At 37.6% G+C, this 24,662-nt stretch overlaps 1 protein-coding gene across 12 annotated transcripts in view; it reads left to right on the forward strand.

Moving 5' to 3' along the window:
• Nucleotides 1–24,662, forward strand: part of ATG4C (autophagy related 4C cysteine peptidase) — a 154,665-nt gene that overhangs the window by 20,896 nt on the left and 109,107 nt on the right. For 8 of the 12 annotated variants that reach the window (XR_006886024.1, XR_006886025.1, XM_046645495.1 and 5 more), the window contains exon 2: nucleotides 13,526–13,609. The exons of 1 other annotated variant lie outside the window; for it this stretch is intronic. Coding sequence is in view for 9 of the 11 variants with exons in the window: in XM_046645495.1 (XP_046501451.1) it covers nucleotides 13,526–13,609 (84 nt within the window). In the remaining 2 variants the exon portion in view is untranslated. Of the gene's footprint in view, nucleotides 1–2,392; nucleotides 2,537–13,525; nucleotides 13,610–24,662 lie in introns of all 12 variants that reach the window. 3 more of the 12 variants (XM_046645499.1, XM_046645498.1, XM_046645501.1) reach the window with 1 other exon arrangement.

Genomic DNA, 24,662 nt, shown 5'->3' on the forward strand with positions numbered 1-24,662 from the left:
ACTTAAGCTGGGTCTTAGAGACTCATGATAATAAGGTAGTTAAAAAGTGAGGGTGAGCAGGAAGATGTTGTAGGTAAAGGGAACAGTACCTGCAAAGGCACTGAGGCACCAGATACCATGTCAACTTTAGGAAGCTTTAATATTGATATTAAAAAGGACTTCAGTATATGGTGCATGGGAGGGAGCGGCAAGAGAGGAAGCTGAATAAGTGGGCAGCTGTAATTCCATGAAGGTCCTTGAATGTCATCCTCTAGGCTGGAGGTGCAAACATGAGCGAGACAGAGTCCTTGAGGAACATGTTTGGAGCTCTAATTTTCATTTGTACATCAGCAGTTCTCAAATTAATAGCTCTAGCCCAGACCTCACCTTTGAGGTCCAGATCTGTGTATCCAGCTGACTAGTTGGCCTCTGTAAGTCTGCCTAGAACATAAGCTCCAGGAGAGCAAGTATTTAACTGCTTTTGTTTGTAGCTGTGTCTGCATTGCCTATAGCAGTGTCTGGCAAGAGTTTTTCGAATGGTTAGATAAATGAATGATCTTTACTGTGTCTCTCAGAGGCATCTCAGATTCTGCCCAAATCAAATTCGTGGTCATTTGCCTCTAACCTGCCCTTCTTCCAGTCTTCGCTGTTTCAATGATTGGCACCATCTATTTAGCTTCGCAAGCCAGGATCCTGGGTGTATCTTTGACATATCCCTCTTTCTCACCTTCTACATCCATTTTATCACCAAGACTTGTTGAATTTGTGACATGTTTCCTCATGTGTCCGTTTCTGTCCATCTCCACTTCTTTAGTCCAAGCTGTTATCCTTTCTCTCCTAGTCCCGTACAACAGTAGTAAACTCTCACCATCTGCTCTTGTCCCTTTTCACTCTATTCTCTGTGCTGCTGTTGGAGTTAAACAAACAAATCCCCAGAATCTGATTGTGATAGACCGATTTGAAACAAGTTACTTCTAGGATAAAGAACAAAATTCTTAACATCGTCTACACATCCCTGTCTAAACTTACAGCCATATCTCATGCCACTTTTTTGGACTTTCTCTGCTGTAGTCACACTGGCTTTTTAAATTCTTCTTATGGACCATGCTTTTTCCTGCCTCTATTATAGTGTGTAATTAGTAGCCTTTAATACGTATAAAAAGTAATGTCCGTTGTTAGAGAAATGAATGTATCAATACTTTTTTAAAGATTTTATTTTTCCTTTTTATCCCCAAAGCCCCCCGGTACATAGTTGTGTATTTTCAGTTGTGAGTCCTTCTAGTTGTGACATGTGGGATGCCTCCTCAGCATGGCCTGATGAGCGGTGCCATGTCCACGCCCAGGATCTGAACTGGCGAAACCCTGGGCCACCGAAGCGGAGCGCGTGAACTTAACCACTTGGCCACGGGGCCGGCCCTTGTATCAATACTTTTGAGTAGATATTTATAACCCTAGAAGGGTAATGTTCTGTGTAGCATTCTTTTATTGAAAAGTAAACTGTCTATGAATTATTGAAAAATTAGCTCAAGCATTTTCAGTTACAATTTGTTCCTCTTTCAGATTATATCACACATCTCAATTTTCCCTCAAGACAATTACAAAACAAACACTTATGAGCTACATTTACTCTTATTTTAAAGTAAGAAGACATTTTCTGTTGTAAATTTCAGCCATTCTGTTTTTAAAACATGCTGCAGCGTTGAGATAGAAAGGAAATGTCGGAAATGCCTTAATTTTTTTCTTATGTTTTATTTTTTATTTTTCCTTCTTCTCCCTAAAGCCCCCCAGTACATCGTTGTATATTTTAGTTGTGGGTCCTTCTAGTTGCGGTATGTGAGATGCTGCCGCAGCATGGCTTGATGAACGATGCTAGGTCTGCGTCCAGCATCCGAACCTGCGAAACCCTGGGCTGCCAAAGCGGAGCATGTGAACTTAACCACTCGGCTATGGGGCCAGCCCCGGAAATGCCTTAATTTAAAAAATAAAACACTTAGGCTTAAACGAAAGCAGTTACTTAATCAGTCTAAGAGGAAGCCTTTATTCTGAAGATAGTCATTTTTTATAAGACTTCAAGTCACCTTCTCTAATTACAAATAAAACGAATCTTGGGTAGTCTCACAGGCACAAAACTGAGCTGTGTCACTAAGTTAATGTGGTGTTCTTAATTGCGAATACCTGGGGTGGGATTGTTGTTTGTTTTTTTTATGATAATTTTTATCATTTTATATTTGGTATTAAATGTTTTTTGTAATTAACATATTTATAGAATATATTATATTCTGTTTTGTAAAATGAGAAATTGGTTTGCTCATTTCTGGTTCAAATTGTATTTAATTACTTAAGTAACTTTAGCAGGTATTACATCATGTAATATGAACTCATTAATTATTTTTCTTTAATGTTTTTCTTTAAGTCAGTACAAAAGATTAAACTCTACAGAAGAATGCAAACAAGTGATGGCTTTTTCTTTAGAATTTGAATATGGAAGCCACAGGAACAGATGAAGTTGACAAGCTAAAAACAAAATTTATATCTGCTTGGAACAACATGAAATATAGTAAGTATCATGATTCAAAAATTGTATAAATTCAAAGAAATATTTGAAGACATATCTCATCTCCCTTACTAAGTCACTGACAATTGCTTGAGGTTCTCTTTGAATGAAATATTTCTGTAAGGAATGCAGGTAATATCTTCTGAAGAAAGAGCCCAATATCATCATAAACATTGCCGAGAAACTCAGGTGTACTATGTGGTCCTTTTTTTTGCTTTCAACAATCCAAAACAGATAGAATTTATTAAGGTGTTGATAATACCTCAGTTTTTCAGACTCAATTTCAGACAACCTCATGTATAAACCAGGAAGCAAGCAAAACAGACCCTGAACGCACAAAGCTGGCAGTATAAAGTTCATGCACCCATACCTATGACTCTCCTAGGAGTACCGTTAGACCCTTGTTTTTAACCTAGTTGCTCTTGGTTTGCAAATAGATCCAATAAGGATCATATGGTGCTTTGAAGCCCGCTTCAGTCTAGAAACAAATTGGAGATGAAGTCTTCAAAGATGGTGAAATACTCAGCAGAACCACTTTCAACAGGAAGAAGTTCATATCCATAAAAAAAGAATGATAAAATTTAGTAAAACCGCTTGATAATGTAAATTCAGATGAAACACGATTGGCTCTTAGTTTACTGGAAGTCATGCCCCCTCTCTATTTAGACAGTTATAACTTGATAATAACATGACATTACATTTTGAAAATTATGCACATTGATTTTTTAAAAAATTGAGATATAATTCCTGTACTATAAAATCTACCCTTTTCTTCTAAACTAATGTTACCGCAATTTAAAAAGGAATAAAATTAAAAAAAATCCACCCTTTTAAAATGTAGGATTTAGTGGTTTTTAGTATATTTACAGGCTTGTACAACTATCATCACTATCTAATTCCAGAACATTTTTATCACCCCAAAAAGTAACCCTGTGCCCATTAGCAGCTACTCTGTATTCCTCCTCGATTCTCTCCAGTCCCTGGGAACCACCAGTCTGCTTTCTGTCTCTGTGGGTTTGCCTGTTATGGAAATTTTGTGTAAATGGAATCATGCAACTCATCGCCTTTTGTGTCGGGCTCCTTTCACTTAGCATAGTGTTTTCAGAGTTTAACCGTGCTGCAGCATGTAACAGTATTTCACTCCCTTGTGTGGCTGAATAATATTCCATTATGTGGGGCTACCACATTTTCTTTACCCTTTCATCAGTTGTTGGGCATTTGGATTGTTTCCACTTTTTGGCTAATATGAATAGTGCTGCTGTGAACATTGTGTGCACGTATGTTTTCATTTTTCTTGGGCATATACCTAGGAGTAGAATTGCTGGAACATATGTTAACTCTAAGTTTAACTTTTTTAGGAACTGCCAGACTGTTTTCCAAAGTGGCTGCACCATTTTACATTCCCACCAGCAATGTTGTGAAGGTTTTAATTTCTCCTCATCCTCACCAGTACTTGTTATTGTCTATCTCTTTTTTTGGTGAGGAAGATTGGCCCTGAGCTAACGTCTGTTGCCAATCCTCCTTTTTTTGCTTGAGGAAGCTTGTCCCTCAGCTAACAACTGTGCCAGTCTTCCTCTATTTCGTATGTGGGATGCAGCCACAGCGTGACTTGATGAGCTGTATTCAGGTCCCTGCCCAGGATGTGAACACATGAACCCTGGGCTGCTGAAGCGGAGCCTGCAAACTTAACCACTACTTCACCAAGCCGGCCCTTGTGCATCTTTTTTATTAGAACCATTCTAGTGGGTGTGAAGTATCTCACTGTGAGTTTGATTCTCATTTCCTTGATGAATAATGCTGTTAAGCATCTTTTCATGTAATTATTGGCCGTTTGTATAAATTGTTTGGAGAAATGTCTGTTCAGATCCTTTGTACATTTTTAATTGGGTTGTCTTTTTATTGTAAGGGTTCTTTATGTATTCCAGAGACAAATCCCTTAGCAAATATATGATTTGCAAATATTTTCTCCCATTGTTGGGTTGTCTTTTTACTTTCTTGGTGGTGTCTGTTGAAGCACAAAACTTTTACATTTTGTTGAAGTCCAGTTTACCTATTTTTTCTTTGGTTACTTGTGCCTTTGATGTCATATTTAAGAAACTTGCCTAAATCAAGATCATGAAGCTTTATATCTGTTTCTTTTTAAGAGTTTTATTGTTTTAGCTCTTATACTTAGGTCTTTGATCCATTTTAAGTTAACTTTTACATATGCTGTGAGGTAGGTGTCCAGCTGCATTCCTTGTATGTGGCTGTCTAGTTGTCTGGCACCATTCGTTGAAAAGAGTATCCCTTCTCCATTGAGTGGTCTTGACATACTTGTCTAAAGTGTATTGGCCATAGATATAAGGGTTTATTTCTAGACTGTCGGTTCTAATCTGTTTAGCTGTATGTCTGTCCTTACTTAGGCCAGTACCACACTCTCGTAGTTACTTTAGCTTTTTGTAAAATTTGAAATTGTGGTGTGATTCCTCCAACTTTGCTCTTCTTTTCCAAGATTGTTTTGGTTATTCTGGAGCCCTTGCATTTCCGTATGAGTTTTTTATCATCTTGTCAATTTCTGCAAGAAATTGGGCAGTGATTTTCTGCAGATTTTATTGAATCCGTAGATGGTTGCAGAGTCCGCCATCTTCACAGAGTATTGCCGTATTGTCTTCCAGCCCACGGACATGGGGTGTGCTCCCATTGATTTAGGTCTTTCATTTCTTTCAATCGTGTTTTGTAGTTTTCTTGTACAGGTGTCGCACTTCTTTTGTTAAAGTTATTCCTAAGTATTTATTATTTTTGATGCTATTTTAAAATGAATTGTTTTTTATTTTCATTTTAGATTGTTTTTTGCTAGTATATAGAAATACATTGATTTTTGTAATTTGATCCTGTTTCTTGTAAACTTGATGTTCTCCTTTATTAGCTCTGTTCTTGAGGATTCCTTAGGATTTTCTGTATGTAAGAGCATGTCATCTGCAAATAGAGATTTATGTTCTTTTTAAGCCATTTCATCTGATGAATAGGTTATATGATAAAGATTTCATTTGTAAGGTCTGAAAATTGTCATACAAGTACTCAATAACACATTTGAGCAGTATCCTAGGAATTGTTATTTAGCCTATTATTTACATATGTGTAGCTTTCCTCATCTAGATATTTAAGTGGGCAGAGTAAAATTAAGGTGGTTTCTACTATCTGAAGAACAGATTATTCAGGGTTACTAAGCGGCTGAAATAGCTTTAAGTTATGGAGTAGTATTTTAGTTTGATTTTTATTGTGCAGATTGTTCTAAAATGTTTTATGTGTTTTCCTTAGAGTTTTTGTACTATGGGCAGTGTAGGAAGGACTTTTTTTTTTGTGGTGAACACTTTTTCTTTTTCCCTTTTTATTTATTGAGGTCACATTGGTTTATAACATTATATAAATTTCAGGTGTATGTCATTACATTTCGATTTCTGTGTGGATTACGTCATGTTCACACCCAAAGACTGATCACCGTCTATCGCCACACATGTGCCTACTCACTCCTTTCGCCCTCCTCCCTCTCGCCTTGCCTCTGGTAACCACCAATCCAATCTCTGTCTCTATGTGTTTGTTTGTTGTTGTCGTCGTCTATTTATGACGTCTATTATGTAAGATCATATGGTATTTGACTTTCTCCCTCTGACTTATTTCGCCTAGCATAATACCCTCAAGGTCCATCCATGTTGTTGCAAATGGCAAGATTTCATCATTTCTTATGGCTGAGTAGCATTCCATTGTGTATATACACCACATCTTCTTTATCCATTTGTCGCTCGATGGGCACGTAGGTTGCTTCCAAGTCTTGGCTATTGTGAATAATGCTGCAATGAACATAGGGGTGCATGTATCTTTACGCATTCGTGTTTTCATGTTCTTTGGATAAATACCCAGCAGTGGAATAGCTGGATCGTATGGTAGTTCTATTCTTAATTTTCTGAGGAAACTTCATGCTGTTTTCCATAGTAGCTGCACCAGTTTGCACTCCCACCAGCAGTGTATGAAGGTTCCCTTCTCTACACATCCTCTCCAACACTTATTGTTTCCTGTCTTGTTAATTATAGCCATTTTGATGGGAGCGAGGTGATATCTCATTGTAGTTTTGATTTGCATTTCCATAGTAATTAGTGATGTTGAACATCTTTTCATGTGCCTGTTGGCTGTCTGTATATGTTCTTTGGAAAAATGTCCGTTCAGATCTTTTACCCATTTTTTATTTGGGTTGTTAGTTTTTTTGTTGTTGAGATGTCTGAGTTCTTTATATATTTTGGATATTAACGCCTTATGACATATATGGATTGCACATATCTTCTCCCAGTTGTTAGGTTGTCTTTTCGTTTTGTTGATAGTTTCCTTTGCCGTGCAGAAGCTTTTTATTTTGGTGTAGTCCCATTTGTTTATTTTTTCTCATTTCCTTTGCCTGGTCAGACATGGTACTTGAAAATGTGCTGCTAAAGCTGCAAAACAGAACAAAATCATCCCATTTGCAATAACATGGATGGACCTTGAGGGAATTATGTTAAGTGAAATAAGCCAGCTAGAGAAGGATAATCTGTGTATGACTCCACTCATATGAGGAATTTAAAAATGTGGGCTAAGAGAACAGTTTAGTGGATACCAGGGGAAAGGTGGGGTGGGGGTGGGCACAAAGGATGAAGTGGTGCACCTACAACACGAATGACAAACATTAATGTACAACTGAAATTTCACAAGATTGTAACCTATCATTAACTCAATTAAAAAAAATAATTAAAAAAAAAGAAAATGTGCTGCTAAGACTGCTATCAAAGAGTAGACTGCCTTTGGTTTCTTCTAGAAGTTTTATGGTTTCAGGTCTCGCATTCAAGTCTTTAATCCATTTCAGTTAATTTTTGTGCATGGTGTAAGATAATGGTCTATGTTCATTCTTTTGCATGTTGCTGTCCAGTTTTCCCAACACATTTATTGAAGAGACTTTCATTTCCCTGTTGTATGTTCTTGGCTCCCATGTCAAAAACTAGCTGTCTGTAGATGTGCAGGTTTATTTCTGGGCTTTCACTTCTGTTCCATTGATCTGTGTGTCTGTTTTTGTACCAGTACCATGCTGTTTTGTTTACTATAGGTTTGTAGTATATTCTGAAATCAGGGAGTATGATACCTCCAGCTTTGTTCTTTTTTCTCAGAATTCCTTTGGCTAGTCAGGGTCTTTTGTTGTTCCATATAAATTTTAAGATTCTCTGTTCTATTTTTGTGAAAAATGTCAATCGAACTTTGATAGAAATTGCATGGAATCTGTAGATTGCTGTAGGAAGTATGGGCATTTTAACTGTGTTAATTCTTCCAATCCAAGAGCACAGAATATCTTTCTATTTCTTTGTGTCTTTTTCATTTTCTTTCAACAGTGTTTTATAGTTTTCAGTGTACAGGTTTTTCACCTCTTTGTTTAAATTTATTCCTAGGTATTTTATTCTTTTTGTTGCAATTATAAATGGGATTGTATTCTTAATTTCTCTTTCTGCTACTCTGTTGTTAGGGTATAGAAACACAACTGATTTTTGTATGTTGATTTTGTATCTGGCAACTTACTGTATTCACTTATTATTTCTAAAAGGTTTTTATGAATTCTTTAGGATTTTCTATATATAAAATCATGTCATCTGAAAATAGTGACAGTTTCACTTCTTCCTTTCTAATTTAGATCTCTTCTGTTTCTTTTTCATGCCTGATTGCTCTGTCTGTGACTTCCAATGCTATGTTAAATAAGAGTGGCAAAACTGGACAGCCTTGTCTGCTTCCTGTTCTTAGAGGGATAGTTGAGTATGATATTAGCTGTGGGTTTGTCATGTATGCCCTTTATTATGAGATGCTCTTCTTCTGTACTCATTTTATTCAGAGTTTTATCATAAATGGATGCTGTGTCTTGTTAGATGCTTCCTGTGCATCTGCTGAGATGATCATGTGGTTTTTATTCTTCATTTTGTTGATGTGGTGCATCATGTTGATTGATTTGCAGATGTTGAGCCATCCCTGGGTGTATGTATGATCCTTTTAATGTATTATTGTTTTCGATTTGCTAGCATTTTGTTGAGGATTTTGCATTGATGTTCATCAGTGGCCTGTAATTTTCTTTTTTTGCGCAGTCCTTGTCTGATTTTTCTATCAGGATAATGTTGGCCTCATAGAGTGAGTTAGGAAGCTTCCCTTTCTCTTCAATTTTTGGAAGTTTGAGAAGGATAGGTGTTGAGTCTTCTTTGAATGTTTGGTAGAATTCACCAGGGAAGCCAGGAAGGACTAACGTTGATTGAGCACCCACTAGTATGTTGTAGATATTGTATATACCTTCTCATTTAAATCTCATATCTTTCTGAGATAGATATCTTTCTGAGACTTAAATCTCATATCTTTCTGAGATATTCTTTTTTTGCAAATTAGAAAACTGAGATTAAGTGACATATTCAAGGTCACATATCTAGGTAAGTCTTGAAACTGGTATTCAAACCCAGCCTCTCTTTCTCTCTAGTCTGGCTGTTCTCTTAATACAGTGAATGTAATTTAAGATGATTTTTTATCAATGTCATTATTATGTTATGATGAAGATGGAACTAGAAATTGCATAGCACTTAAGATTTAAAAGACACTGAATCTTACTTTCTTGAAAAAGTGTTTCATTTTTCCTTTCTTTTTTTTCTCCTTTATTTACATGGCTTTATGAGATATATAAACTTGAGTACCTTTTTAAAATATTAGTGAGTAAACCATCCTTCTTTGGGTCTTTCTGATCCTTCAGTGATTCATTGTCACTTCTGTTATTTCCATGCTTTTTGCCTTGTTTGCATCTTTCTTTTTAATAGTATTTTATTTATTTATTTATTTGGTGAGGAAGATTGGCCCTGAGCTAACATCTGTTGCCAGTCTTCCTCTTTTTGCTTAAGACGGATTATCACTGAGCTGACATCTGTGCCAGCCGTCCTCTGTTTTGTATCTGGGACGCTGCCTCAGCATGGCTTGATGAATGGTGTCTAGGTCTGTGTATAGGATCCAAACCAGCAAACCCCGGGCCGCTGAAGCAGAGCGCACTGACTTAACCACTACATCACCGGGCTGGCCCCCTTGTTTGCGTGTTTTAACAACCTTGTTTGTGATTTTCAAATTGTTGACTTAATGGACTATAGATTTTTTGGTAGCATTCTCTTTATGGTAGCTGGTCTCCAAAGATGGTCCAATCACATCTTGTGTTGTCTCTTTTCTTATTGAATCTGGGCTGGCCTGTACCTCACATTAACCAATAGAATGAGTTGAAATGAGGCTTATCAATACTAACCCCAGCCATGAAGAGGCAACTTCTACTTGCTCTGTTTTGGAGCTCTGAACTGTCGTGTAACTAGTTTAGGTACTGCGCAGGAGAACTCGCATGGAGAGGCCACATGAAGAAGAAAGGAGAGAAGAGGGCAGCCAACTCAGGGTCTCAGTGAGCCTCTCCATGTGATTTCCACTACCTTACAGACTCCAAGCAAGACCAGCAGGAGAGCTGTCCGCTGAGCCGAGCCAAACCACACAACTGTCAGATAGAAGAAGAAAAGTATTACGTTTTGGAGTGGAATAGATAACTGAGACACTGTCTTAGTTCATCTCTTAAAATTCTTTTTCTTTTGTTAATTGAGGGAAAATTAGCATGAAGTGAAATGAACAGATCTTAAGTGTGCAGTTTTCAGTGTGTGACACATGTATACACTTGTGAAACTAATGATCTAATCAATGTATAGAAAATTTCCCTCCCCCTGGAAACTTCCCTCAAGCTTCCTTCTGGTCAGTGCTCACCCCTCATGCACAGTCACTGTCCTCTGTCAATTTATTGACTAGCTTGTTTGCCAAATTTACTTGCTTTTCTTATTTAGTGTTATTTACATAGTTTTCATTTAGAAATCATAACATTTAATTTGTCTCTCTCCCACCTCCATGCCACTATGGTCAGAGATTTAGAGGTGGAAAGGCGGGGGCAAGTGAAGAACAGAATAAAAATATATTCTTGAGTATGAAGAATTCTGATGAATATATATTTTTTAATATGTATAAGAACTTATTCATAATAATACTTCATATTCATGACTCTTTCCTATGCCCCAGGCTCTGTAATCCCATGCTTCTGTGGGTTTTGTATCCTTCATTTTTCCCTCTCTGTGCAGCATAGGGTCCTGGTTCAGCATCAGCAAGCTGGGGGCAGAGATAGTTGTACATTTCTTATAGTGCTTTTATAAGATAAAATGAAAACTGGTCAACTAAAACTAAATAATTAAAAACTAAATAATTAAAAGAAAAAAAACCATTCTGTGGATTAGTCAGTTGACATATTGGTCTGATTCAGCTTTGACATGCCTGTGGAAAAAGAGAGAAAAATGACCGGACCTTGTGAATCCTCTTACATACCTAGCTTCATGGAGGCGTAAAGGAAGTCAGCCTGTTATGAGGGGTTAGGCCTGCCAGGATCTGCATAGGAGACAGAAGACTGAGAGACTAAGCACCCCATGAATGGTGGTTCAACTTTAAAGCACTATACGTCTGTGCTCGTGCAAAATGTGGGCCCTTGCAGTGCCTCAGGCTCTGACCAGTCAGATTCACAGCTTTTCTTGTGGAAGGACCAGTGACTGGTAAGGGGTAGGCAGGGAGTAAAGCAGAGGGGGAAAGAGAAAAGTTCCTTCTTAAAGGTGGTTTCTCTTTTTATGTGTGTGGGGAAGATTGGCCCTGAGCTAACATCTGTGCTTATCTTCCTCTTTTTGTATGTGGGATGCTGCCACAGCATGGCTTGATGAGCAGTGTGTAGGTCTGTTCCAGGCATCTGAACCCGTGAACCCCTGGCTGCCAGAATGGAGCGTGTGAAGTTAACCACTACTCCACCAGACTGGCCCCTTGTTTCTTTAATTTTACTTTTTGGAAGATTTTATTTTTCCTTTTTCTCCCCAAAATCCCCTCGTACATAGTTGTATGTTTTTAGTTGTGGGTCCTTCTAGTTGTGGCATGTGGGATGCTGCCTCAGCATAGCCTGATGAGCAGTGCCATGTCCGCACCCAGGATCCGAACCGGTGAAACCCTGGGCCGCCAAAGCCGAGCGCACGAACTTAACCGCTCGTCCATGGGGCCAGCCCCCTCCTTGTTTCTTTTTATTTGAAGTTCTTAGGATTTGCTTTGGAAATACTGCCTTTTGTAGGGAAGAGGTTGTTACTGTTTGGGGATTAATGTTGGTCTAGTGTGATACTAATAATGTTTCTAAAGGAGAATGTCTCTGAGGTGCCTGGTTCCATGCCCTAGGTAAGTACTAATTTCCCATTAGAGTTCAGAGATGAGAGTCCAAGCCAGATGGGAAAAGGACAAAATGGCTTGAAAGTGTGTGTTTGAGAAGGAGGAGGAGGATTTAGCTGGGCTGATACTGGGGAGGACGTTTTTGTCATGGGCTGGTAAGAGCCAACAGCAAAGCCCACTTTGAGTATAGGTGAAAGGTAGTGAAAAAGATGACTGGAAAGGTAATTTCTATCATATTGTGGAAAGTCTGTAGTATCACTGTTAAGTTGATAATAAATCTGTTAAGTAATTAGTCATTGAGGATGGTTTTTGAGCAGAAGAGTTCCCTAACCAAAGCTGAGCCACAGGAAGATTAATTGGGCAGTGACGAGACGTGTGCCAGAGTGGGACAACTGAGGGCAGAGGGACCATTGTGAGCACTGTAGTGGCCCAGGTGAAGCTTCGTGAGAGTCTGATGAGTGCATTTGACTTTCCATGCTTTCTTTTTCACTACCAAATTCAGATACTTGCATCATCTTTGTCATAAATAGACATTTTTATTTATTTGTTCTTTATATTTATTTGTATTAGAGTATTTTAGGAAATTTAGATTTTGTAACAACTCTGTTAGATATAACTGGCAGATAGTCTACTTAAGACTAAACTGAAATCTGTCGACTCCCAGTTTCAGATGCTTTCTGTTTAGATGCTCCTGCATTTTAGCAGCTGCTTTAAGCCTGCATTAGCAGTCAGGAATTTCATATACTTGGAAATGTTCAGGGATGTAAGCGGCAAGTCTTTTCCCAGGAAATTGAGAGCCGTTATTGGCATCATAAAAAGCCAAAAGGTTACTACCTTTTAGATATAGACAGTTTAGTAGGAAGAAAAGTGGTAGAATTAGAGTTTGCAACTAAAGTTGGGGATTTGGGATTGAGAAATGGAAAACTGAGATGAAGATGTCTGAAAGCTTCATATGCCCCTCTCAGAGATCCTCACTGGGCTGAAATGATGGGGTTCTAACAGAGTTCCCTGGGAGACTTCAGAGATCCACTTTGATCATAAGCACTTTTCCTTAAATTACTTTGTTGAAATTTTCAAATACTTTAAACCTTTTAATAAGCTAAAATGGAAGGAAATACAAGAAGATGGTAGGGGCCAGCCCAGTGGTGCAGCGGTTAAGTGTGCATGTCCCGCTTCTCTGCATCCTGTGGTTCGCTGGTTCGGATCCCAGATGCAGACATGGCACCACTTGGCAAAAGCCATGCTGTGGTAGGCGTCCCACATATAAAGTAGAGGAAGATGGGCACGGGTGTTAGCTCAGGGCCAGTCTTCCTCAGCAAAAAGAGGAGGATTGGCGGCAGATGTTTGCTCAGGGCTAATCTTCCTCAGGAAAAAAAAAAAAGAAAAAAAGAAGATGGTAGCACTTGTTGCCTTTGGGAAAAAGAGGTGGGTGTCCATAAGAACATACCATAACAACAGTGTGACCTGTTTGAAAGCAAATTAAAATTTTCTCTCATATCCTTTAAGTGGATAGAATGTGGTTAAAATACTGAAGTTTATTTTAAAGTAGCATAAGTGGCCTGTATTTTCAGTTCATTGTCCAAATATTTTGCTACTCTTACAAAAAATGCACATCCATATTTGAGAATTGATGATTTGAAATTAAAAGAAAATACTGCTAGACTTTTAGTTTGAAATCTTTTAATTGCAAAACTATTTTTATCTTTTCTTGTTTAGGTTGGGTGTTGAAAACAAAGACATATTTTAGTAGAAATTCCCCTGTATTACTGCTTGGAAAATGTTACCATTTTAAATATGAAGGTAAGTGCTAACTTTGTAATCTATTTAAAAGTTTTTGTAGAAATTCATTGTGTAACTGTTTTCGTTATCTTATTTCCAGATTAGTCTAATTTTGACATGTTTCTTTTTTTTTGCTTTCAGTTTTTTTATTGTGGTAAAACATACATAACGTGAAATTTACCATCTTTATCATTTTTAAGTGTACAGTTCTGTGGGATTAAATACGTTCGTAATGTTGTGTTCCATCACCACCTTTCATCTCTAGAACTCTTCATCTTGCAGAACTGAAACTCTGTACCCGTTAAAAAACGACTCTCCATTCATTCCTTTTCCCCAGCCCCTGGCAACTGCCATTCTGCTTTTTATGCCTTTATTTTGGCATATTTCTTTTAAGAACCTGCATTTTATATAACACATAATATACTGCCATATGGTTTGGGTTTCTTGTGAACTCCTTGAGGATAAGGATCATGCCATCTTTTGTTATATCATATCCTCATAGTTATAGTATGAGTGCTGAGTAAATATTATTTGAATTGATATCTTAATATTCTTTATCAAGTTCTCTGATAACTTTAAAATATATGATAATAATTATAAGTATCACCTTAGTTAACCTAAAAATGGTAAATTTTCCAATTCTTAAGGATGCGCCAGTTTCTGAAATTACTGACTTTATTTGATGTTTCCAAATTTCCACATATGCTTATACTTTCAATAATTATCGTCTATTTCCTTTTAATAATTTATTCCACTTACTGAGTGCCTACTATGTGTCAGGCATCATGCTAAGCTTTTTGGGAAATGTCTTTAATTTTCACAACAAACCTACAGAGTAGCTTCAGGTATCCCTATCTTATGAGTGTGAAAGCAGAATTTTAGAGAAATTTAATAATTTGTCCAAAGTCACACAGATATTAAATGGCAGAGCTGAAATTTAAACCACGATTGTGTGTCACTTTAATACTGACATTCTTTCTAGTATACATCTTTGCTTGGTTTTGTGTGTATGAGTGTGTGTGTTGTGTGTGTGTATGTATATGTTTGTGTTTGTTAGAGAGAGGAAGAGAATGTGTATGAGAGTATGTGATTATCAGGCTTTTATTCATTTTTGGTTGACCTATTTTGATGAATTATTTATCAGCAATTTTCTGAAACCTTGTAAATAGCTTGTAATAATGACAGCTAACATTTATTGAGTACTTATAATATGCCAGGTAGTATTTTAAGTAATTTATATGTATTAACTTTGACACCTCACAACATTCTTGAAGGATGAGTAGGAAGTTGATGCATAAAGAGGGAATGCATTTTAGGTAGATGGAATGGCATGATGAAAGCAATGTCAGTGAGGTACTAGAGTGTGTATTTAGGAAACAGATGTCCAGTGTAGCTATGGTGGGGGAGAATTCTGAAAAAGATCAAATTATGGAGGAGCATCTTGAATGCTACGCTCAAGAGTTAGGTCACTAATTGTTTACAGGTGCAGCAGAGTATGGGCTTTGGGCTCAGACATATGTGGGTTTGAATTTTGGCTCTTTTTGCTTGTTATTTGTTACTTTGGGCGTTATTTAACCTCCCTAAGTATTAATAATACCTATTTCTTAGGTATTTAGTGGTGTACCTGGTACATATTTGCATTCTAAATGATACTATTCATGATATAAGGAATTTGAGAAAAAGTTATTAGAATTCCTTTTAAGGATAGTATTAGATATTTTTTGGAAGAAGTACTTTAAACAGATCCTTGTAGTGGGCTCTTGGGGGTCCTCAACTCAAGAGATGAAAAATAGATGATATAGGAGATATGAATGAGCCAAACAGAAGACTTTTTTGTTTTAGACAAGGAGTGGGGATATAGGGAAGGAAAAAGGTGTGACGGTCGAGAGGGAGAGAGAAGAAAGAGCCAGAGGGTGATGACAAGCCGCATATCTGTTGAGAGCTTTCCTTGTTAGATCCCCTGATGTTCAGTAAAGTCAGTTGAGCTCATGAAATGCTGATGTAGGAGGCGTTGTTTAGCAAAAGGGGATGACTGCTTGTCTGGTGCCTTCACTGTGAGCTTCTTTGCCGCAAACATCTTCACCACTTAACTAATTAGCCATGCGCAGTTTTACCATAAAAGATGACATAACTCGTTGATAGAACTGATTATTTCTATTGACTTGATGGAAAATACAGTGATAAAACTTACTGGAAGTGTGAAATAAGAGAGTGTAAAGCCAGATTGCACACGAGAAAATAACATACCAGTTTGCAAATCTTTGGTGAGAAGAGTCATCTCTCCCACCTGTCAAAACCAAAAGTTTACCAAGCTATGGCACATACAAAAGAGGCAGCTAGTCTTCGAGAGCATTAATTATTGATATTTTAGCTAATTTAGATACAACAGCTTGTTCTCTAATGGTGTCTTTACCAAATTTATCATGCAATATTAGTAGTTGGAGGCAGGGGCCGACCCCGTGGCTGAGTGGTTGAATTCGTGCGCTCCGCTTCGGCAGCCCAGGATTTCACCAGTTTGGATCCTGGGTGCAGACATGGCACTGCTCGTCAAGCCATGCTGAGGCGGCATCCCACATGCCACAACTAGAAGGACCCACAACTGAAAATACACAACTATGTACCTGGGGCCTTTGGGAGAAAAAGGAAAAAAAGAAAATCTTTAAAAAAATATATAATTTGGAGGCAAAAGAAGAATCAAATTCCTTCTCTTACCTCCCACCACCTCCAAAAAACAAATGGTTATATGATTCCTGATGAGTATAAGTTTCTTGAAATTGGTGAAAATATTTGCTATTTGATAGTAGAGAACATGATAAGGACAGAATTTGGCAGAGAATCTGGCCTAGATTTGGTGAAATATAACAATTGGACATGTGATGGAACATTTAACTGCAGTCCAGATATGTACTACATGTTTCATTATGTCTTTTTAATGTCCCTCTTTTATTTTTTATTTTATCTGTTACAGCAAACTTGCCTCACGGCCAATTAGTTATGTCGCAAAAATATTTGTGGCAAAGATGTCTACAGCAAAGATGCTTATGGTGTAGGTACCTAGAATCATGAATTTGGCATCTGAAATGAAAAAGACAGCTCACATCATTGCAGAGCTATAAGCAGGGAGGACCGTGAGAGCTTAAGCTGTAGAGAATTAGCAGAACCCAGGGCTAGCTTTGGACTTCTTCACATCACAGAATTTTTGGTTCAAGCAAGTTTTCTAAGTTTTCAGAGAGATAAGAAGCGAGGTACCTAGCTGGCTTCTCAACTACAATGATTATTATTATCCTAGATTTTTGAGTGCAAAATGCCAAATTTCATTTAATTATTTTCAGTGATCATTGTATTGAGAACATGCTGGTTAGGACATTGATTGTGTCCAGAAGGAGCACATGATAATCATAACTAAATATATGCTTTAGAAAAATAACTGATAGCAGAGTGGAAGAATGATTGGAAGTCCATTAGCGGGCAAGATACGATGACTCTGATAGAGGGCAGTGGCAATGGAAAGGAGAGGATGGATTTGAGATGTTTTTAAGGTAAAACGAACAGCATCTGACAAATGATTGGATTGGGGGTCATGAGAGACAGAGAGGAGGTAACAGTGTGAAGAGTACTATCTTGGATGATAGGCAGTGTCAGTAACCAAATGTGGTGTACTACAGGAAGCATGGGTTTTTGCGGGGGGACATGTAGTGGTGGAAGTAGGCTGTTCAGAAATGAACAGTCTGAATGAAGTAGGCTGTTTAGAATTGATTTGTTAGTTATTTTCAAAGAGGTGGCATTTGAGGCCAATGGGTAAGGTCACACCGATGGAAAGTATAGGTGGGGAATGTCCATCTTTCAGGATATACTGAAGAAGAATCAGTGAATGAAACTGAGAAGGGATAGGCAATATATAGGACAAAACCCACGATAGCGTATTGTTGTAAAGACCAGAGATTTTCGGAAGAAAGGGTTGGATGAAGTGCCTAATGCCCAGAAGAGGTTGAACAGGAAATTGCCTGAGTAGAGGCTTTTCAGAGTAGGATTTTTCAGTGACAAGTTGCTGACAACTTTTGGAGGGCAGTTACACGAGGGGGGTAAGAATAGAAAAGTAAAAGCATAAAATTAATAGCAGCTAACTACATTTGCTGAGGGTAGATCTATGTTATGCATCAAAGCCAGACTGTATTGTTTTAATGAATTATTGGTTATGATGTTGGGGTAGAGAAGAACTTCTTATATAAAAAACATAAACACACAGCCCATACAGGAGAACATTGACCAAATAAAAACTAAGGATATCTACATGACAAAAGACACCATGAAAAAAATTTAAAAGCAAGCCAGAGGGAACATTTTGTACACGTTCTCTCATTCTGTGTGTGTGTGTGTGTGTGTAGGTATATCTATCTGTGTGTGTTTACATGAAGATCTATTTATCTGTCCATCTGTCATTTCTGCATTTATATCTTAGACAAAAGATTAGTCTCCAAAATAATAAAGAACTACAAATTAATATGAAAAATGTGAACAACCAAGAAAAAAATGAGTCACGAAAATGAACAGGTGCTTTTTAAATAGAAACCTGAATGGCCAGTGAAACATAAGAAAATACTCACCCTAAATTATTAGAGTGTAAATGAAAGGAGAGTGTAAATTAAAATGAAATACTATTTCTTAGTTATCAGATTTACAAAAATGTAAAGGTTTCATGATACCAAATGTTAGCAAGGATACGAAGAAATAGGAACTCAGATGCTGCTGATGGGCATTAAATTAATAAAACCTCTTCATGAGAAATTTGAGAGTACTTAGAAAAATTGAAAGTATACACAACTTAGGACCCAGCAATTCTGCTTGGAAGTGTTTACCCTAGAGAAGTTCTCTGTATGTGTGGAGAACATGTGTACAAGGGTGTTTATTGTAGCTTTGTTGAAATAACAAAAAATTGGAAACAATTTAAGTATTCACTAGTAGGGGATTAGATGCATAAGCTTTTCATTCACTCCACAAATGTTTATTGAGAGCCTGTTATGTGCCAGGCACTGAGGTTCCTGCTGAAAGCGTGACAGACATAAGCCTTACTCTCAGGGAGCTTACAGTCTGGCAGATGAGAGACATTAAACAAATAATGACAAAAATTACTAATCCCAATACAATATTTGTGATGAAGTGGAAGTACAGGCTGTTATAGAAGGAGACCAAATTAGAAAGATGCTACTGGATGCGAATAAGCAGAAAGTCCATTTCAAAATAGCTTAAACAATCTGGGGATTTATTGTCATACACAAACAGAAGTCCTGACACAGGGATGGCTCTAGGTTGGTTAATTAGTGCCTCTGTGACATCATGAAGGACTCATCTTCTGTCCGTCTTACCAGTCTGCTGGTCTCAGCTTATTGACCTTGTCTTCACCCGCCTCTTCTTAGAGAAGCCAGTGTCTGTCTCAGGACCGAGAGGGGATAGGACAGATGGGGCAGAACCCACTGGAAGAAGGACTTTTTCTCCTTTATATTATTTCTTTATTATGAATATTGAATTCTTATTATTTTAATAATTTTATATTTAGATCTTTAAATTTGTTTTTTAAGATTTTATTTTTCCTTTTTCCCCCAAGTTTCCCGGTACGTAGTTGTGGGTCCTTCTAGTTGTGGCATGTGGGATGCCACCTCAGCATGGCTTGACGAGCAGTGCCATGTCTGCACCCAGGATTCGAACCTGCGAAACCCTGGGCCACTGAAGCGGTGCACGAACTCAACCACCCAGCCATGGGGCCAGCCCCTATGTCATATATTTTACAAGTTTAAAAACTCCACTAACAAAAAAATATCCTTAATGCATTACTCCCTCCAAGTCCTACTCCCCTCTGTTCTTCTGAACAAATACCCCAATTCCCTCTGACTGCCTTGTTTACTGCGATTCCTCTTGCTTTCAAAATATATATTTGAATCTCTTTTCAAATGCATATTTGATCTTATTTATGCTTATTCCTCCTGTTTTCAAAATTATCCTTGATTCATTTAAATTTATGTGCTTTAAGTACAAGCACCTCCCTCCTTGTGGATACCAAAACAGTTTCTGGAAAGGTGTAAGAGGGTGGTTTGGGGTTACACACATTAGAAAAGAGAATCCATAAAATGGGTGGTAAGAATAGAAATGTGATATTCTTCTAGGTAATGGTTAATTTCCTTCATTCTGCATGCAGATATTTTTAGTAAACAGCAAATGTGATATTTCAAAAAATTCAAAAAAAAATATATGACATAAAGATCTGCTGATTATGGGGACAATTTCCTTCATTATTTCCTCTTCCGTGGGTATACAAACCCATAATATGTAAAGATTTACGAATCCTATCATTATGGTATTACTGTGGTGAATTTCTAGTTCATAATGCTATCCTGAGGTTGTTACCCTGTCATGTCATGACTTTCTTTCCTCAGCAGAAATAGAATATTCTGTTCACCATATTTGAGAGATTTTAACGCTAATTTTTTCTCTCCTTTTGTGTGTTGTTATGGACTCAGCTTTTTAGATTTACTGTCTATTGATTGATCGTCATCAGTAATCTCCTTTTGATACTCAGATTGTCTTAATTTGGCCAGTGAAAGGTCCTTTTAGATTGGCTTCTGTATCTTTCCACCAAACCGAATTAATTTTTGGAAACTTGGCAGTTTCTTCCATAACTAGGTATACCAGGTCCACTTTGTACTTTTCAGCTTCAGATTTGAAATCAGCCATTTCCCAATGAAGCCTTGTTTCTGTTGCAGAAAAATAGTGTTAGAGATTATAATCCGAGCACAAGGGTTCATCATGGGAATGACATTTCCCTGAAGCCATTTCAGTGGACAGAGCCGGAAGAGAGAGAATTTTTTTTTTTTGGAAGATTAGCCCTGAGCTAACGTCTGCTGCCAATCTTCCTCTTTTTGCTGAGGAAGACTGGCCCTGAGCTAACATCCATGTCCATCTTCTTCTACTTTATACGTGTGACCCCTGCCACAGCATGGCTTGCCAAGCGGTGCCATGTCCGCACCCGGGATCCGAACTAGTGAACCCTGGGCCTTCAAAGTGGAACATACAAACCTAACTGCTGCACTACTGGGCTGGCCCCTTGTTTTTTTCTTACAAAGTCATGAATTTATATTGGTATTTTCAGTCTAGTTCTAACTAGATTGTATTCCTACTTAAATTCTTGATTCTTTATCCTTTTTTCTATTAAATAGAAATTTTCCGGGGCCGGCCCCATGGCCAAGTGGTTAAGTTTGCATGTTCCACTTCAGTGGCCCAGGGTTTTGCCGGTTCAGATCCTGGGTGCGGACATGGCACCGCTCATCAGGCCGTGTTGAGGGGGCATCGCACATAGCACAGCCAGAAGGACCTACAACTAGAATATACAACTATGTACTGGGGGGTTTGGGGAGAAGAAGAAAAAAAAGAAGATTGGCAACACATGTTAGCTCAGGTGCCAATCTTTAAAAAAAAAGAAAAGTAGAAATTTTCTAATAGTTCCTTTTGTTCTGCTAAGGATTTTAGCCAAGTTACTTTAGCTAGACTCCTCATCTCTCATTCTGTGTGGCATTTATCTGATGGATAGTTTTGCTCACTTGTTTCAATTCCCTTACAGTTTGAAAGTGTTGGTTTTTTGATATCTCACAGATCTAAATGCTTAGAAAGTGGTCACTTTCAACCACAATGGTTTTACCCCCCTCTGAGTCATCTATAATGAATTAATCCATAATGATAAATAAGTATAAGATTCTTAAACTTGATAGTCTGCCTGTTATTATTTATTTTTTAGTAATATTAGGACATGTTTTAAAAAATTAGATTATTTTAACTATGCTAAATCTGTGCTGAATTTGCAAGTTTTAAATTTATCTTGCTACCTTTCCTGAGCTACAAACTCTTTTTCTTATATTATGCAATTTTTCCTTCCCAGTGTAAGATACCATTCTTTGCATTGTTATGTCAAGGTTTATAGTATAAAAATCCAAATGGTCCTCCCAGTTAGTATTATCTTGACCAAATACCAAAATTAAATTTTTTTTACAGGGTATCTGTGAGAGAAGCAGGAAAGGGTTTTATCTTATTTGAAGTAAGCCTCATCTTTCTACACATACCGTGCCCGCATTTGGTAGGATTTTTCTAGGTTTTCTCTTAGATGATTCAGGTCATGATGGGCCCAGAGGACATTAAGGAAAAACTGTAGTTTGAGGTTCTCTCTATTCATTTGTTTATTTTTTTTTTGAGGAAGATTAGCCCTGAGCTAACATCTGCCAATCCTGCTCTTTTTGCTGAGGAAGACTGGCCCTGAGCTAACATCCATGCCCATCTTCCTCCACTCTATATGTGGGACACCTACCACAGCCTGGCTTGCCAAACGGTGCCATGTCTGCACCTGGGATCTGAACTGGAATGTGTGAACTTAACTGCTGCACCACTGGGCCGGCCCCGAGGTTCTCTCTAGTATACCAGTTCTATCTTAGGGACCAAAGTGATTTAACATAAATTGAATAGAGAGAAGGCTCTCTCAGTCCTAATTTGGAGGCTGAGGAGCATCTATAGACAATCAGTACAGCCTAGGAACAAAAATAGTACCTGGAAAAAGAAAAAAAACTTTTTAAGAAGTAGAGAGGGTAGCACAGAGGCTAGAAAGTAATAAAGGCGTTCTCTGAACTGACACCAGCCCAGGGATGGAGCTTTGCCTAGGGGTCTCCTTGCAGGATGTAAGGAAGGGCATGAAAGTAACGTGTCAAGGGGTCATACTGTCTGTGCTCTTGTTCTCATGCTGTCTCTACTGTTTTCAGGGATCTGTGTGGCTACAGGTCTTGCCAAGGTTATACCCAAATGTTGTGGAAATAGGGCCCGAGAATTTGAAATTCTTTGAAATATGGGTTTTGCCTCTTACTAAAAAATATCATATGGGAAGAAATGAGGAGTTATTTAGAAGTGTGTTACTTAATTTCCAAAAATTTGGACGTTTTCTAGATCTTGTTCTATTGATTATTATTATTAATTTTTTGGTGAGGAAGATTGTCCCTGTGCTTATCTTCCTTTTTTTGCTTGAGGAAGAGTGCCCTGTGCTAACATCTGTGCTTATCTTCCTCTGTTTTGTATGTGGGATGCCTCCACAGCATAGCTTGATGAGCTGTGTGTAGGTCTGTGCCTGGGATCTCCCTTTTCAGTGACAGGAAGGTGGGTTGGCCCTGTTCCCCCAGAATTTAGAAATAAGAGCAGGTGGAGTCACGCCTCCTCTTTCCTTCCTCCCCAGAGCCAGCTTGCAGGCCCTAGCACGTGAACCTCGGGCTGCTGAAGTTGAGCACATGAACTTAACCACTATGCCCCCAGGCTGGGCCCCTGTTATTGATTTTTAATTTAATTCCATTGTGGTCACAGAAAAATACTTTTATGACTCTAGTCTCTTTGAAGTTATCAAGACTTGCTTTATGTTCTAAATATGGTATAACTTGGTAAATGTTCTCTGTGTGCTTGAAAAGAATATGTATTCTACTATTGCTGAATGTTTTATAAGGACGTTAAGTCAAGTTGGTTGATACTATGTTCAAATCTTCTCTGTTCTTGCTCTGTCCTACTTGTTCTACCAATTATTGTGAAGGGGATATTGAAATCTCTGACTATAATTGTGGGTTTGTCTATTTCTCCTTGCATTTCTATCAGTTTTTGCTTCATTGATTTTGAAGCTTTGTTATGGGGTACGTAAACATTTACAGTTGTTATAGTTTGTTAATGAATTGACCCTTTTGTAATTATAAAACCATCTTGATTACTCATGATATTCTTTGGTCTGAAATCTGCTTTGTCTGATATTAAATAGCCGCTCCAGCTTTCTTTTGCTTAGGGTTACATGGTATATCTTTTTCCATTCTTTTACAGTTAATCTATTTGTGTCTTTATATTTGAAATCTGTTTCTTTTAGTAAGTAGATGGTTGAGTCTTGCTTTTTTATCTAATCCAATAATCTCTGCCTTTTAATTAAGTTGTTTAGACTATTCACATTTAGTATGATTATTGATATGGTTTGGTTTAACTCTGTCATCTCACTCTTTGCTTTCTGTTTGGTACATCTGTCCTTGGCTTCTTGTCTTTTTCTACCTTCTTTCAGATTGAATATTTTTTTGATTCTATTTTTTCTCTTTGTTGGCTTATTAGCAATAACTTTTTATTGTGTTATTTTAGTGGTAACTTTTAGGTTTTAGTATACATCTTTAACTTATTGCAGTCTACTTTCAAGTGATGTTATACCAATTCACATATAACATAAGAACTTTACCGTAGTGTACTTCACTTCTCCCCTCCTGATCTTTATGCTGTTGGTGTCACACATTTTACTTATTTGTATGTTATATACCCTATAATACATTGTTATTATTTGGGTAAACTGTCAAATATGCTTTTAAGAGATTTAAGTAATAAAGAAGTTATGTATTTGCTCATGTAGTTATCATTTCTAGTGTTTTTCATTACTTTGTGTGAATCCATATTTTCACCTGGTATTATTTTCCTTCTGTCTGAAGGAAGTGTATTGGTCATATATTCTTTCAGCTTTGGTGTTTCTGAAAGTCTTTATTTTGCTTTCATTATTTTTTAAATTTTTTTATTGAGTTCATAATAGTTTACATCAATGTGAGATTTCAGTTGTATATTATTTCTTGACTGTCACCACGTAAGTGCTCCCCTTCACCGCCTGTGCCCATTCCCTACCGCCCTTCCCCTGGTAACCACTGAACTTTGTCCATAGGTTTGTTCATATTCCAAATATGGGTGAAATCATCTGGTGTTCGTCTTTCTCAATCTGGCTTATTTCGCTTATCATAATTCCCTCCAGGTCCTTCCATGTTGTTGCAAATGGGATGAATTTGTCTTTTTTTTATGGCTGAGTGGTATTACATTGTTTATATATACCACATCTTCTTTATCCAATCATCACTCGATGGGCACTTGGATTGTTTCCGTGTCTTGGCTATTGTGAATAATGCTGCAACAAACATAGCGGTGCATATGTTACTTGGGATTGTTGATTTCAGATTGTTTGGTTAGATACCCCAGTAGTGGGATAGCTAGGTTGTAT

Source organism: Equus quagga, chromosome 18 (assembly GCF_021613505.1).
Source record: "Equus quagga isolate Etosha38 chromosome 18, UCLA_HA_Equagga_1.0, whole genome shotgun sequence".
Taxonomy (NCBI): domain Eukaryota; kingdom Metazoa; phylum Chordata; class Mammalia; order Perissodactyla; family Equidae; genus Equus; species Equus quagga.